General features: G+C 35.3%; 2 protein-coding genes across 2 annotated transcripts; one reads left to right on the top strand and one right to left on the bottom strand.

Annotated features, from left to right (window-relative positions):
- Positions 1-2455: 2455 nt before the first annotated feature.
- On the top strand, positions 2456-4089 carry LOC122722298. Its single transcript, XM_043952772.1, has 4 exons — positions 2456-3047; positions 3162-3420; positions 3475-3538; positions 3961-4089. Exons 1-4 carry the CDS (start codon positions 2456-2458, stop codon positions 4087-4089), a joined length of 1044 nt encoding a protein of 347 aa, XP_043808707.1.
- Positions 4090-10112: 6023 nt separating this feature from the next.
- On the bottom strand, positions 10113-12762 carry LOC110604711 (transcription factor MYC2). The gene has a single exon (XM_021742990.2). It carries the CDS (start codon positions 12529-12531, stop codon positions 10477-10479), a length of 2055 nt encoding a protein of 684 aa, XP_021598682.1. The 5' UTR covers positions 12532-12762; the 3' UTR covers positions 10113-10476.
- Positions 12763-14549: the final 1787 nt, after the last annotated feature.

A 14549-nucleotide genomic window follows, 5' to 3' on the forward strand; every position in this document is an offset into this window, starting at 1 on the left:
CCAATATGTACCTTCACGTCAAAAGGTTGGTGACTTTTTCAAGCAAGATCTAAGTGCAAAAGACTGAATAAAGTACTTCAAGGTAAGGGCAAGTCAATCTAAAACCTAAAAAGAGTCTTATCTGAACAAATAATATGTGCATGTATGATCTCTCTCTTGAGTAAAACAAATCCTAGCCATGGTAAGTAAAGGGAAACAAGGAAAGAATGTGAGTAATCTTCATGCATATATTCTTCACTGCAATGATTCAAAATAGGTGTCTTGAGTAAGAGCTTAAGTGGTAATAAGGATCTAGAGCAAAGAAAGTTTGTTTGATTATGTTTATTTGCTTGAGGATAAGCAAAAGGCTAGGTGTGGGGGTATTTGATAGAGCATATCTTAGTCCATTTTATCATTATGTTCTTGATGTTTATTTACATCTTTTCTGCTTAATTTTGTGGTTTTAATCATGTTTTGCAGATATTAGGTGTAAAGAGACAATCTGGAGAAAATGCTCTTAAAACTGCCAAAAAGTGCCAAATATGGAAAGTGCCAAAAAAGGAAAGTTTTCAAATAAGGAAAGTTTTCAGAAAAGGAAAGTTTTCAAATAAGGAAAGTGCAGAAGCAAAAGCAAATAAGAAAAGCTCAGTCAGAAGATTATTTGAAATTCAAATCGCAGATCTTTCTTTCCTTGTTCAAAGATGTGCACACACTGTAGCAGCCATATCTTCCTATTTAGGCAGCAAGATCTCATGAAGACACACTTGCCTCTTCTACATTCAGCATTCAAAATTCAAACGAAGACTCCACCTAAAAAGGAAAGACTGGACAGATTCACTTTCCCTTCTGCATTCAATGACTGCGCTCCACTTCCTCTTCTGCAATCCGCGCGTATCCTTCCTCTTCTGAAGCCTGATCCGCGCGCCTCCTTCCTTCTGGAGAATTTGCAATGCGATTCTTTCCTTTCCAGCACTTTGGGCAGCCTCTTCACTAATTAGGAAGCAAGTATGACCTAGGGCAGCACTTTCAACTATAAAAAGACACATAAGGAGCCTCCACACAACCTTTACACACCACCTTAGAGACACCTACGGGATTCACATCTCTTCTTCTACCTTTCTTCTTTTCTTTTATTTTTTTTTTTTTGTTTCAGCCATGAGAGGTTGAAACCTTTTTGTCTAGTTGAAGATTGGTTGAAACTTTGGTTGTTTTATGGATTGTGAGATCTGAACATAAGTTGTTTATCTTTTGGTTATTCAATATTTGTGCAATTTCACGCTTGATTCCATTATTGCTTTGTTATTTTGATCAATGTGGCCAATTGATTATTGATTGCAAGCTAATATATTGTTAGTTTGAATGATTTTAAGTCCGTAATTGCTTGGATTGTTCAAACATAAGAACACTTGGTGTAAAAACCAAGGAAATTGTATGATCTAGCAGCATCTCATGCGTTTGAGTAGTTAGGATTGGATCTCTCTCTTTATTCATGCAATTAACAATTGTTTGATGCCTAAGGCCCAAGGACGTTCCTTGGCAATTTGTTAATTAGTAATTAATTAGAGGACGTTCCCTAATTGGTTTAATCATAAGGAGAGACATGGTGGTGAGAAGCGTCTTCCATCTCCATAACTAATCTATTGAATCAATCAAAAGAAACTAAGTGTCAATGATCAATCCCAACAACTGAAGTGGATCCAATTCTTCAACTAGAGCTTTCTTATTATTTATTTCTCTTTTATTTTATTATTCGCTTATTTTAATTGCTTTCAGTAGTTTGTTAATCAAATCAATCTCAAACCACCCATTTTACTTTTACTGCAATTTATTTTTATTCCGCTTTCAGTTTATCTCATTTTTAGTTTTATCTCATTTCAGTTTATTTCGCTTTCAGTTTATTTTGCTTTCCGTTTATTTCACTTTCGGTTTATCTCGCTTTCAGTTTATCTCGCTTTCAGTTTACTTTGCTTTCAGTTTATTTTTATTTCAGTTTATTCTCTTGGTCTTAATAAGGAAAATAGGTAAGTTTTCAATTCCCTGTGGATTCGATCCTTTCACCACTATCTGCAGTTGTAAATTGTTGATAACCAGAAAGGTTATTTTTGACCGGCTTCGACAACCGCGAGTCAACATTCCAAGAAATGCCAATGAAGTAAGTATTGCATCTTTAGATTCTAAAATTTCACAACTAACAGCTACAATTCGACAATTGGCTGCAGGGAACAATACACGAACTTGTGGCATTTGCAAACAAGCAGATCACCCCACAGATATGTGTCCTATCCTTCAAGAAGGAGAGCAATAGGTAAACGCCATTGGAGGGTTCAATGGACAACAATTCAATGGACAACAAAGGAAGTATGACCCATTTTCAAGCACTTACAATCCAGGGTGAAGAGATCATCCAAACCTTAGCTATGGGAATAGACAGCAGAACTTCCAGCCAATAGCAAACTATCAAACTACAAAATCAGGTATGTCTATAGAAGACATTGTTCAATCCCTTGCTAATAGCACTCTTGCTTTTCAACAGGAAACGAAGTCAAGCATTCAAAATTTGGAGAATCAAATGAGCCAACTTGCTACATCAGTAAGCAAGCTGGAATCACAAGGGAAACTGCCTTCCCAAACCGTGCCAAATCCAAAACAGAATGTAAGTGTAATTATGCTGCGAAGTGGGAAGGAGTTAGAATCTGCCAGCCCGAAGAAGCTTGCCCAAGGCAGTAAGGCAGACCAGAAGGCAGAAGCAGAAATAGAGATTCTAGAAGAGAATCAGCCTCAAAAATATGAGGAAGAACAATCCCCAATGCAGGTAATACGTCCACCTTTTCCTAAAAGTGTTCAATCAAAAAGAGAAAAGGAAGAGAAAGAGATCTTAGAGATCTTTCGCAAGGTCCAGGTAAACATACCCCTTATTGCGACTTTAAAGCAAATACCCAGGTACGCGAAATTTCTAAAAGACCTTTGCACTAATAAAAGAAAATTGTATGGGCACGAAAAGATTAAAGTAGGAGAGAATGTGTCAGCTGTACTCCAAAGAAAAATTGCACCAAAATGTAAAGACAAAGGCATGTTTGCTATATCATGTAAAGTTGGAAATCTTGAAATCAATAAGGCAATGTGTGATTTAGGAGCTTCCATAAATGTTATGCCTCTATCAGTTTATTTGTCTTTGGATGCAGGTCCTTTGAAACAATCAGGAGTCACACTCCAACTCGCCGATAGATCAATAGTTTATCCTAAAGGCGTGTTAGAGGATGTTTTGGTCCAAGTGGGAAGATTAATTTTCCCAGCTGACTTTTTTGTCTTGGATATGGAAGATAACAATTCATCCAACTCTACAGATTTATTGCTAGGAAGACCATTCCTTAACACAGCTAGAACGAAGATCGACGTGCATGAAGGCACACTTTCAATGGAGTTTGATGGAGAAGAGGTAAAGTTTAATGTTTATGATGCAATGAAGCATTCTGATGATAATTTTTCTCTTTGCAGCATAGATGTAGTTGATCCTCTCGCTCAAGAAGTCTTTGAACTAAGCAAGAAAAACAAGTTGGAGGTAGTTTTAACCGAAAACTTGACAATGGGCTGCCTTGACAATAGCACATCGCAATTCAGTGAAGAAATCATAGAAATAATCCACTCATTGGACGCTTTGAATCATAAGGCACCAGAACTTGAGTTAAAATTACTTCCAGCTCATTTGAAATATATATTTTTGGAAAGTAATAACACATTTTCAATCATAATCTCCTCCAAGTTGAATCCCTTAAAAGCAATGAAGTTAATTTGGGTGTTGAATGAATACGAAGATGGAAGTGGATGAAGCTTAATATACCACTGTCCAGCCTAGGATAATAAACAAGGGCGCTGCTTAGGAGGCAACCCAAGATTATAGGCTTGCCCAAGCCTGTAGAGTCACAAGTAAGTTTTCATTTAGTTTTTAGTTTTAAATTAATTTATTTGTTATTTTTGGAGCAGATTGGATTTTCTAGGCAATTCGAGACTTTAGGGAACCTTTTTGGAGATGGCCAGCGCCGCCTCCTCCGCCATCCACTTCCTCGCCGGATGCAACCACATGCCAGCGTTTGCAGATGTGATGAGTTATGATGATGAGGAGATGAAACATGAGATTCTGAAGCAATTCCAAGACCGACAAATGCAACCCACCACCAGCTTGAGTTATATGGACTTACTCCTCAGGGAAGTTTTTTTTTAACTTACTTTTATTTTATTTTGTGGACTTCCCCGTTTGATTGAATTTTTTTCCACATTGAGGACAATGTAAGGAGTAAGTATGGGGGGAGATGTGGTATGGAAATTGAAGTTTTTTTTTTTGTGATTGATGATTGATGAACATTCTGAAATTTTTGGAAATTTTTGGGAATTTTTATTCTTTTTCTGCCATTTTTCTTTGAGTTTTTGGTGTTTGAGGTAGAGGCTTGCCCAAGCCTATAAACACTTTTGTTATTTTGATTCTCAGCACTTGCACTTTAAATTGTTTCTCATTTTTAATTTTTACGATTTCCAATATTAAGCATCATTTTATTCAAAAAAATAAAAAATAGAAAATAAAAATTTTTACAGCTCCTTACTTGCCATAAGAAATTGATATGTCCTTTATCATAGAATACAAGATATTATGCCATTTGTATGCTAGCTTAAATAGAATAAATTTATCATTGTTCATTTTATTAGTTTTATTTTTAAGGCTTGTTTTGAAATATCATGAAGTATGGTCCTTATTTAAATAGTTGGGTAAAAAATGCATGTTCTTTTAAATGAGTTGCTGCTCTTTGTTGAGAATAAATTAAAGGATATTTTCTAGACTATATACTTATGTGAAAATTAAGGGGTGTCATCAAAGAAAAGAAAAAAAAAAGAGAAAGAAAAAAAGAAGAAAAACATATTAAAAAAAATCAGAAATAAATGCACTCCTATGACCCATTCCTCTAGTTGCTTGATCAATTGGTTACCAACCCGATGGTCCAAGTAGTGCGGTACTTGGTGACCCCTTAAGGTAATTCTGTATGGAGAAATCGGTGTTTGGGAGAGTATCACCCCTTTTGGGCCGTTTAAAAAATTTGCCCATGCCTTTTTATTGGGTAATTATGAGTGGAGCTAGTAGCCACCTGAGCTGAATAACCTGGAGCAAATGCCTCAGTAACCATTTGTTTCACGTTCACTTTATCAGTTTCAGGCAAGATATAGTAGGCAGTGTAAAAAATAAATAATAAACCCCCAAATCTTTAAATTTTATTGGTCTAGTCAAGAGTTCTAAGATTCTATTCTTTCAAAAGGGCAGTTTAATATTATATGGCATTCTAATATTTTATGTGCTTGAAATTAAATTGAGGACCAACTTTATGAGTTGAGAAACATGTTTTAAATATGAAACTTGTTGAAGTGAACTTTGGTGAGTTAAGCTATTTCTGCTATTATCCTATTGCATGACAATTTGGTTCTTTGCTTTGGACAAATTAAATTTCAGATTGGTTGAGGACAGGGCTGTATTTCATTGTTTCATTTCAATTTTTGTGCTTGAGGACAAGCAAAGGTGCAAGTGTGGGGAAATCTGATGAGTTGCAAAACTCACAATTTTTTTCCTCATTTAATTCCTTGATTTTACTGTAATTTTTATGTAAATATTTAATTTTAATTTGAATTTAATTTTGTACAGGTTTGTGAGCAGAAGTTGATAAAAGGAAGAAAAAATATTGAATTAAAGGATTTTTTATACTGGGAGGCGATGGGGAGATAAAATAGATTTTGTCATCTAAGCAAAGATAATATTAGCTTCAAGTGGAGTCAAATTGAATCAAACTCAATCGGATGAGGATAGAAATAAGATGAAGATAGAGATAAGATGAAGATAGAGATAAGATAGGGATAATAGTTTTTATTTTAAGTTTTATCTTTTTGTGCCTATATAAAGGCTCCTAGCATTTAACCTGGAGAATCAGATTCTACCTCTCACTCTCATTTCCTCTCTTGCTGCCCCCTACTCTCTTCTCCATCTTCTTTTCTTTTTCTTCTTCTTTTGCTTAGTTGTTATAATTTTATTATGGCCATGAGTGGCTAAACATTTATTTTCAGTTGAAGGTGAATTTAAATTGAGATTTGTTTAAGTTGTGAGGTTATGCACTTAATTCTCTTCATCTTATTTCTATTTTTTTGTCAATTTCTGATTTCGAGGAACACCACCTCCATTGTTGTTTTCTTGAAAATTCAAGAGGCCTATTGAATCTCTTGGAAAAATAACTTATCGCTAATTAATCTGATTAAATCCGTAATTGTTTAATTGAGTTAATAACAAGTAGTAATTAACATATTAGTTTGATTTAAATAAAACGCGTATTTTTATTAATCAAGTTTGGATTCTTCTCTCTTAAAGCAGTCGACTAATTAAATCTACACGCTTGTTGGGGTTGTTAGTTGACTAGGAATTAATTTAAGCGCGAAGCAGATTAATTTATTCATAAAGAAGAATTGGTGGGATTCGCGTGTTTGACCACTATAACCAAACAATAGATAATAAAATGAATTATTTTTTTTAATCAATGATCAACTGCAAAATACCTCAATTTGATTGCCTTCAGCTGAAAGTTTTAATTAATTAGTTGTTTCTAAATTTTCAATTACATTATTTATTTATTTATTTTCTCTTAAGTTTATTTTTATTGGCTTGCCCAAGGCACAACCATTTTCATAAAAAAAGAAAAAATTTTTCTTCTCACTTTTTGAATTAAACTATTCTCTATTTCAAATTGGCCATCTAAATTAAACAAGATTAAAGTCTATGTGAGATCGATACTCACTTACCTGTCTACAAATTCTTGTCAGTTGAGAGAAGGAAAATAAATTTTAAATTGACGAATTCGACACCCGTCACTCTTCAATTAAATTTTAAGAGATAAGAGAGAAGAAAAAGATAAAACACCAAGCATGGCCAAATACCCAATCCTCCTTCCCCTCGATCTTCTTTTCCTCTTCTTCCTTTAAAATCCCACCTCCAAATCACTTGCAAATTAAAACCTATCAACTCCTAACACTTCCACAAGATATTAAGAAGTGATTAAGGCCACAAATTCAAAGAAATTAAATAGAGAAGTTTATGTGAATAGTGATTTTAGATAGAGGAAGAGTTGGGTAAGTTTAAAATTGTTTTAAAAAAGGTTTATCTACCATTTTTTTTTTCTTGCATTCGATGATAAAATTTTGCATTTATATGATTTTCTTTATTTGGAATTGTGAAGAGTCAAGAGATTTGGAAGTGGAAATATCCAAAGAAAAAGAAAAGGTGAATTAAGGAGAACATTTGGAGATTTTTAAGGTTTTGTGTAATTAAGGTAAGTGCTCTTCCTCTCAATTCTTAGGTTTTTAATTTTTCTTTCTTGTTAGATTAAATGTGGGCCTTTTTTAAATTAATGCCAAATTCATTCAATTAAGTTAGTTATGGGTTGATTTGAATATTAAATGCAAATAAATGGTGGAGTTGCGATTGGAATAAAATTTCTTCCCAAATTTTTTACATTCGAATAAATGGTGCAGTGATCTACCTAGAGGTAGCGGTGTAAATGAACTGAGTTAAGCCGAACTTTGAAAAGTTCAAACTTGATTCGTTAAAATTTTTTCAAACTCAAGCCGAGTATTAAGAAGTTCAAGCTTGGCTCGTTTAGCAAACGAGCTTAGACGAGTCGAGCTTTTATCGAGTTTAGTCTCGAATAGTTCACGAGTAGTTCAATTTATTTACATGTATAATGAGTTTTAATTTAAAATTAATAAGTTTAAAACTAAAATAATTTTAGTTAAATAAATATATTTATAAATTAGCTCGTAAATTTATAAAGATAAACTTTTAAATCTTAATAATCCAAATATATGCAAGTTTAAGAGTGTAACTAAACTATATAGAGCTAAATTTTATAAAATTTATATTTGACTCATGAAAGTATATGCAGAGTTTGAGTTTATTTCTCTTGTGATAATAATTTCAGCTTACTTAACGAGACTGTTTATGATCCTATTCGCGAGCCTGCTCATAAACTCAGAAACGAGCCGAACTCACCAGACTTAACGAGCCGAATACTATGGAGCTCAAGCTTGACTTGTTTACCAAACGAGTTTAAAAATTAAGTTCGACTTTGACTCGTTTAGAAATTGAGTCGAGCTCGGTCAAGTTTTTATCGAACCGAATTTTAAATAGCTCATGAACAATTTGATTCATTTACACCCCTATCTAGAGGATTATTTTTACATCCGGATAGATTGATGAATTTATATATATATATATATATATATATTCTACTATTGACATATTTATTCGGTATTCGTGGGATGTATAAAATATTTTTAAGCACATGTGTATGTTTAAAACAAAATTATCATTTTGAAATGTTAAGAATTGAATACTATGGTATGATTTATTCATAAATATCCAAATAGTAGAATGACTCATAAGCGAGATATACTCAAAGAATATTAAAGTTCTTGAGTTAATGAATTTTGATTGAAATAAGTTTGGGATTTAAAGATGAAATTATACATAAATTTTATCGATATATTTTATTTTTTTAATATAATAACCAATAAAATAAGTTATTTATTTTTAAAAAATTAATCCATTAAAAATATTTTCCACATTTAGGAAACCGATCCAAATTAATATTATTTTTCTAAATGATTTGGACCCATCCCTACAAATATTATATTAAAAAGAGAAAGCAAAAGCGGTAGCTAATAGTATTTTGGATACTTGCGTTTGCAAATTAATCTTTAATGAGTCATTCCTTTGACATTCATTTCTTGCTTTCACATTTGTGGCCCTGCTATGCTCATTTAGCCATGTGTTCAACGTTATCTGCTTAATCTACATGTAAACCATCCCCTTGTAAACATTCTTTGCGAGGAAACACAACATAACATGCATTTCCTTGCGGTGGATGGGCCCCACCACACCCAACCATAACCCCGTTATGACAAGATTCCGCATTTCGAGTGGGGAAAATTTTGTTCCGACCGATTCTATACAGATTCGTCAAATATAGTAAATTTATATAAAATTTTATATATTTATATTATAAATTTATATAAACTGAGAAATTTCTTTTTAAATATAAAATTTATACTATGCAGTACAGTACTAAATTATTCTTTTACATTTTCAGACTCTTATTAACGTAAAATATATTTTTTGTGAAAATTATTTTTCACATAAAATATTTTTTATAAAAATATTTTTTAAATATTAATTATTTCTGCAATAAATGGAGACTTATTTTTTTTTTTATACAAATGAGATATGATAATCAAATTCAACATGAAAACGTCACCTACTTAACAGTATAATTTACACTATTTAAAAATTATATTAATTAATTAATTTTTTTTTTCATATACTCACATCTATTTATTTTCGCAATTTTTACAGTTTATAAGAAAAACTTCTGTTCTTGCCATTATTAATAATCATGGTCTTCATTAACCTTTAATAGAGTGTTTGAAATTAAAAAAAAATTAATTCTTTTTAATTTAAAAAAAATTCTATTATGCATAAATTTATAAGAATTTTTTTTTTTTACAAAATATTCATAGCAAACGAAAGGATTAAGTTTGATATAACAATTTTTTTCTTTTTGAAGTTCTAAAGCTCTAATGTATGGTTAGTGTTTTTCATATGCTGGGAAGTGTGCAAGCAGAAGGAGGAAACCAGAAAAGAAACAATGGATCTAAACGAATCTTTTTTTTATTTTTTCTTAATGTTGCATGCTCATGCACTCCACAAGTTCATGTTCATGGTTAAAGAAAGAGGTTGGGTAGGATTCTCAGGCATGCTGGTACAATTTCAGCAAGAAAATGAAGGTCAAGAGCTAACTCACCAAAATTAGAAATGTTGAGAATCTTTGACAGACCATTTATATGGCAAACTATTCATTCTCAAATATACAAATATGGAACTGTCTAGCTTCCACTGAAAAAGGAAATATTCAGTTTGCAGATCTTCAATCAAAGCCAACTTCTGCAAAACCCTTTTCCTTGGTTGAATTGGGGAGATGAAAAAGACAAGACCACTTAGCAGATTTCCATGATTGGAAAACAGGGGAAATAATTTCTACATTGATACACATTGAATAGATTGCACAAAACCCATGAGGTTCCAATTTATAAAGTATATACATCAAGGACAGACAGGAAAATCAACATAAAAAGAAAAAGAAAAAGCTATCTTCACTTGATTGGAGCTCACAGAGCTACACAACTCTTCTCAGTTCAGCTCCTCCATTAAAATCGGCTCAAACTCATATGATACTAGAACAAACTACCAAGAAATGAGTAGCAACAATACTATTTTACAGAGATTGTGCCGTCAGGAGCCTTAAAATGTCCCAGAAACCTAACACCATTAGGAAATTAATTCAAGGCCTATATAATATAATAAGCTTAACAAGCTCTATACCAATGGCTAAAAGCAAGTTCTTGATCTGGTTTCAGACCATATCAGGTGTCACCAACTTTGGTTGATAAGGCTACCCTGAGCTGCTCCTGTGTGTAAAATCGACTACCCATCTTCACCGTGGCTTGCTGGATCATCAAATCATTCACAACCGACACACTGGCATGGTGAACATCAAGGTCCAACTCTTTCAAAGCTGCCATTAACCTAGCTGCTGGGTGATTCTTTTTGCTACATTGGATTCTTATCATTGCATCCCATCCGATTATCTTCACATCTACATCTACTTCTATCGGTTTGCTTCCCTGGGTATTTGACATCTTGAGTTCTTGATCACGAGGAGGTGGCTCTTGGCGTGTATCTTTGCTAGCAAACTCTTTCTTCATTGATTCCACTTGCTTCTCCAACTCCTCCTTATCAGACTCTGAAGCTTGCAGCTTTGATCTAAGCTCCTTGATATAAGCTATGGCATCTCCAAGAAGCGAAGCTTTATCCATCTTTGACACATTGGGAACTACAGCTCGCAGGGAATAGAACCTCTGGTTAAGTTTCTCTCTTCTCTGTCTCTCTGCTTCAACATGATTCAGTGGTTCTTCTCTTCCGTTGGCTGGTTTCCTTCCCCGTTTCCGTGGCTTCTTTTCAGGTTCCACAACTTTGCTAGTCTCCGTTTGTCTAACAACAGAGGCTTCAAGATCAGAGTGGTCTGAATCCCCCGTACCACCACTTGATTTCACCACACCAGAAGAAGGCAAGATAACCCCAGAAGTAAAGGAAAGCATCCCTTCTTCATTGCTCCCCCTTGAATTTGGGGATCTTTTCTTCTTGTTATTCTCCTCCACTGCAAACTGTGAATGACCTGAAAAGAAATTTCCATTTGCACTACAAGAACTCCTCTTACTCTCCCCAAAATTCAAAATTTCCCCTGATTCTGGCTTCAACAGATTGGAATTCCCATTCCTAGCACTACTACCATCAAAAGCACTATATTCCCCAAAGTTCAACTCACGAGTAAAAAAGCTCTGTGTCTGTGTCTGTGTCTGTGTCTGTGTCATCTGCTGTTGCTGCTGGTTACCCTGTTGATGATTCTGCAATTGAATTCCACTAGGGTTTTCAGTCACGCTACTCGAATTGGGATTCCCAAATTGAATCCCTTTCGAGCCATTATGGTTATTATTGTTGCTATTATTTGCAGTTGTGGTGCCACCTGATGATGGAACTGTGCTATTTCCATCCTTCATTTCAATCCCACTCTGCGATGGATCACTGATCCACATCGAGGATGGATCATTCTCACCCTGGTCAGGATTCGTTCCCATCGGCCATGAACCCACCTCCAAACTATTGAAATTAAACAAAACCCTAACCTTGTTCATCAGATCCGAGCTCTGATAAATCACCTCAGTTGAACCAAGCTCTACAACTCCATTCGCTGATGGGATACACACCAAGGTCTGCAAGCCGAAAACTTGACCCTGCCTGGCGCGGTCGCACGGCGACGCAGAAAGCCGGTCAGGTCCAGCCACCCAGACCGGATTCCCATTAAAAAAGGCTTGACCCGGCAACCCACTTCCATTAACAAATGACTGAGTCATGGAAACGAGAAAGAACCACTCGGTATCAGTGACTTCTTCATCAACAGCATCGTCGGTGACGGCAGTGGGACCTGAGATCAGCGAATTGAGCTCCCGTAGCACCTTCTTTCGGTGCTCCTGCTCTGCAACTGAAGAGCTAGAACCTTTAGATTTGCCTTTACCCTTATCCTCCTCTCCTTTATAGTACCCATCACCCCACCCCAACACCGACGCACCCGAGTAATCATACGACGATTGCCAGAAGATGGCGTAGGTCCAGCTCTCCCTGGCTCCCTCGATCAAGGTCTGGAGACGCTGCTGGAGGGTTTCCTGATTAAAAAGCTGCTGAGATTGGTTGATAAGGGTCCTACTGGCGTCGGCGTTGGGTGGCGCAGGAGTGGAAGTAGAAGCGGCGGATTGCGGCGGCGGCCAAAGAGCGGCGAGATCAGAGTTCATGAAGGCTTCCATGACCGATGCGTTATCGTCCGTCCACAGATTCATCGTGGATGATATCCGATAGTCCGTCATTCCATACACACAAGAGAAACAAACAACCCAATACCCAAATCAAAGGAAGGAAAGCAAAGAAAGAAGGAAGGAAAGTGAGATCTTAATGAAATGGATTGAAGGGAATTCACAAAGAGAAAGAGAGTGGAGTGAGTGGAAGAAAAGGGTGGTGAGGTGGAAAGGAGGAGGAAGGAGAGGAGATAAGGGAGGAGCGAATGGCGATGAGGTGCGACAATTTGTTGTGCATTTGGGTTTGAGATTTATTTGAAGTGAATTTCAGCTGAATTTTAGTTAAAAACAAAACAAAACAAAGGAGAGAGTGGACAAAAACCAAGATGGCGAATGCCGTAGGGAGTTTCTAGGAAAGAGTCGCCGATTAAATCGTGAGCGGCTAAAGGGAAAAGGGCCGGCGAACGCGTAATCGTATCGTAGTCATATGGACTTCGTTACTGGTAATAATACCCTTATAAAAAAAGTTAAAGGGTAATAAAAAGTAGGGTTGAAATTTTCGGTTTTTTTTTTTTAATTTTTAATTTAATGGAACGAAAAAAATATAATATTTTTAATAAGGTTAATTTTCTTTTAAAAAATTAATTTTATTTAAGTAATTAACAGTAACATATAGTCACAGAATTTTAAAAATTTCATGTTTATTTAGTATTTTTTAGTTTAAAACACAATATTAATTTATTAAAGATGCGTATTTTAATTAATAATTTTTAATATAGGATAAAAGTAAAGGAATTTGGGAAGTTGAATTTTTCTTTTACTTTCAAACGAATAGATACCTGCAAAAACCATTCGATATAAATTTAATTAATATTATTAATATTACTAATGTTCGAATTTATTTTAAAATATTTAAATTTATCTAATTTTTAATATTTAAATTAATAATTTATATAAAAATATATTTTTATTAATAATTTTTATTTAGCTTAGACTGAGGGGTTCGGGCTAGGGGTGAGCACTGTTCGGTTAGAATCGAAATAACCGACCGAACCGATTTAATTTAATACTTTAGTTCGGTTTTAAAATAAAATCGGTTCGGTTCGATTTTAATTTTTGAAAATTTCGGGTTGGTCGGTTCGGTTCGGTTTTAAAGACAAAATAATTCGGTCGAACCGAACCGACCGAATTAGATTTAAACGCTGCGTTTTATGATAGGGTTATTATATCACTTTGGCAATAGGCACTTCCTAAGTTCCCACCTACCTCCCTCTCTCTCAAACCTCAGTCTCAGACGACCGCGAGACTCCTCACCGTTCTCGTCCTTTCTCTGTTCTCGTCCTTCAGTTCAGTCCCGCAGCCACGGCCATCCACCCACCCAATCGCCAGTCCCGCAGCCACCCACTCACCCATTCGCCAAAGCCAGCCAGAGTCACTTCTCTCCATCCTTCGCGTCTTCAGTCCCGCAGCCACCCATCCACCCACTCGCCAAAGCCAGAGTCTCTTCTCTCCATCCTTCACGTCTCTCTCTCACGGCCATCGCTCATGGCTCGCGTCTCTCTCTAACAGCTGTCGCTCGCGGCTCACGTCTCTCTTTCACAGCTGTCGCTCGCGGCTCGCATCTCTCTTTCACAGCTGTCGCTCGCGTCTCTTTCTCACAGCTGTCGCTCGCAGCTCGCTTCTCTCTCTCACGGCTGTCGCTCGCGGCTTGAATCTCTCCTTGATGGCCGTCGCTCGCATCTCTCCCTTACACAATCGTGGTAAATTACTTACTGTTATATTTTGATGTTGTTTGAATTATTTTATAATTTAACTATTATATTTGATTAAGTATATTAGGTTAGAAGATGTTGATTAATTTGGATTTTATGAATAATTGATTGGATTTTGTGATTAATTGATTGGATTTTATGATTAATTGATCGGATTAGATTCAAATCAATTCTTATTATGCCCAAATTATAGTATAATTCAATGAAATTAGAGAAAAGATCAAAAATCGATTTCGAACAGAACTGAATCGAACCAATTCGGTTCGGTTCGATTCGGTTTTTTATCTTATTTGTGTAACGACCCGAAAATCGGACCGC

Source organism: Manihot esculenta, chromosome 17 (assembly GCF_001659605.2).
Source record: "Manihot esculenta cultivar AM560-2 chromosome 17, M.esculenta_v8, whole genome shotgun sequence".
In the NCBI taxonomy this organism is placed as follows: domain Eukaryota; kingdom Viridiplantae; phylum Streptophyta; class Magnoliopsida; order Malpighiales; family Euphorbiaceae; genus Manihot; species Manihot esculenta.

What these genes read in the sequence shown, in the direction of transcription:
- LOC122722298 (XM_043952772.1), top strand. Translation starts at nt 2,456, where the DNA reads ATGTCTATAGAAGACATTGTTCAATCCCTTGCTAATAGCACTCTTGCT. An exon ending in ACCAAAATGTAAAGACAAAG is followed by an intron (nt 3,048 to 3,161) that starts GCATGTTTGCTA and finishes CTTTGGATGCAG; the next exon opens with GTCCTTTGAAACAATCAGGA. An exon ending in GCAAGAAAAACAAGTTGGAG is followed by an intron (nt 3,539 to 3,960) that starts GTAGTTTTAACC and finishes TTTTTGGAGCAG; the next exon opens with ATTGGATTTTCTAGGCAATT.
- LOC110604711 (XM_021742990.2), bottom strand. Translation starts at nt 12,531, where the DNA reads ATGACGGACTATCGGATATCATCCACGATGAATCTGTGGACGGACGAT.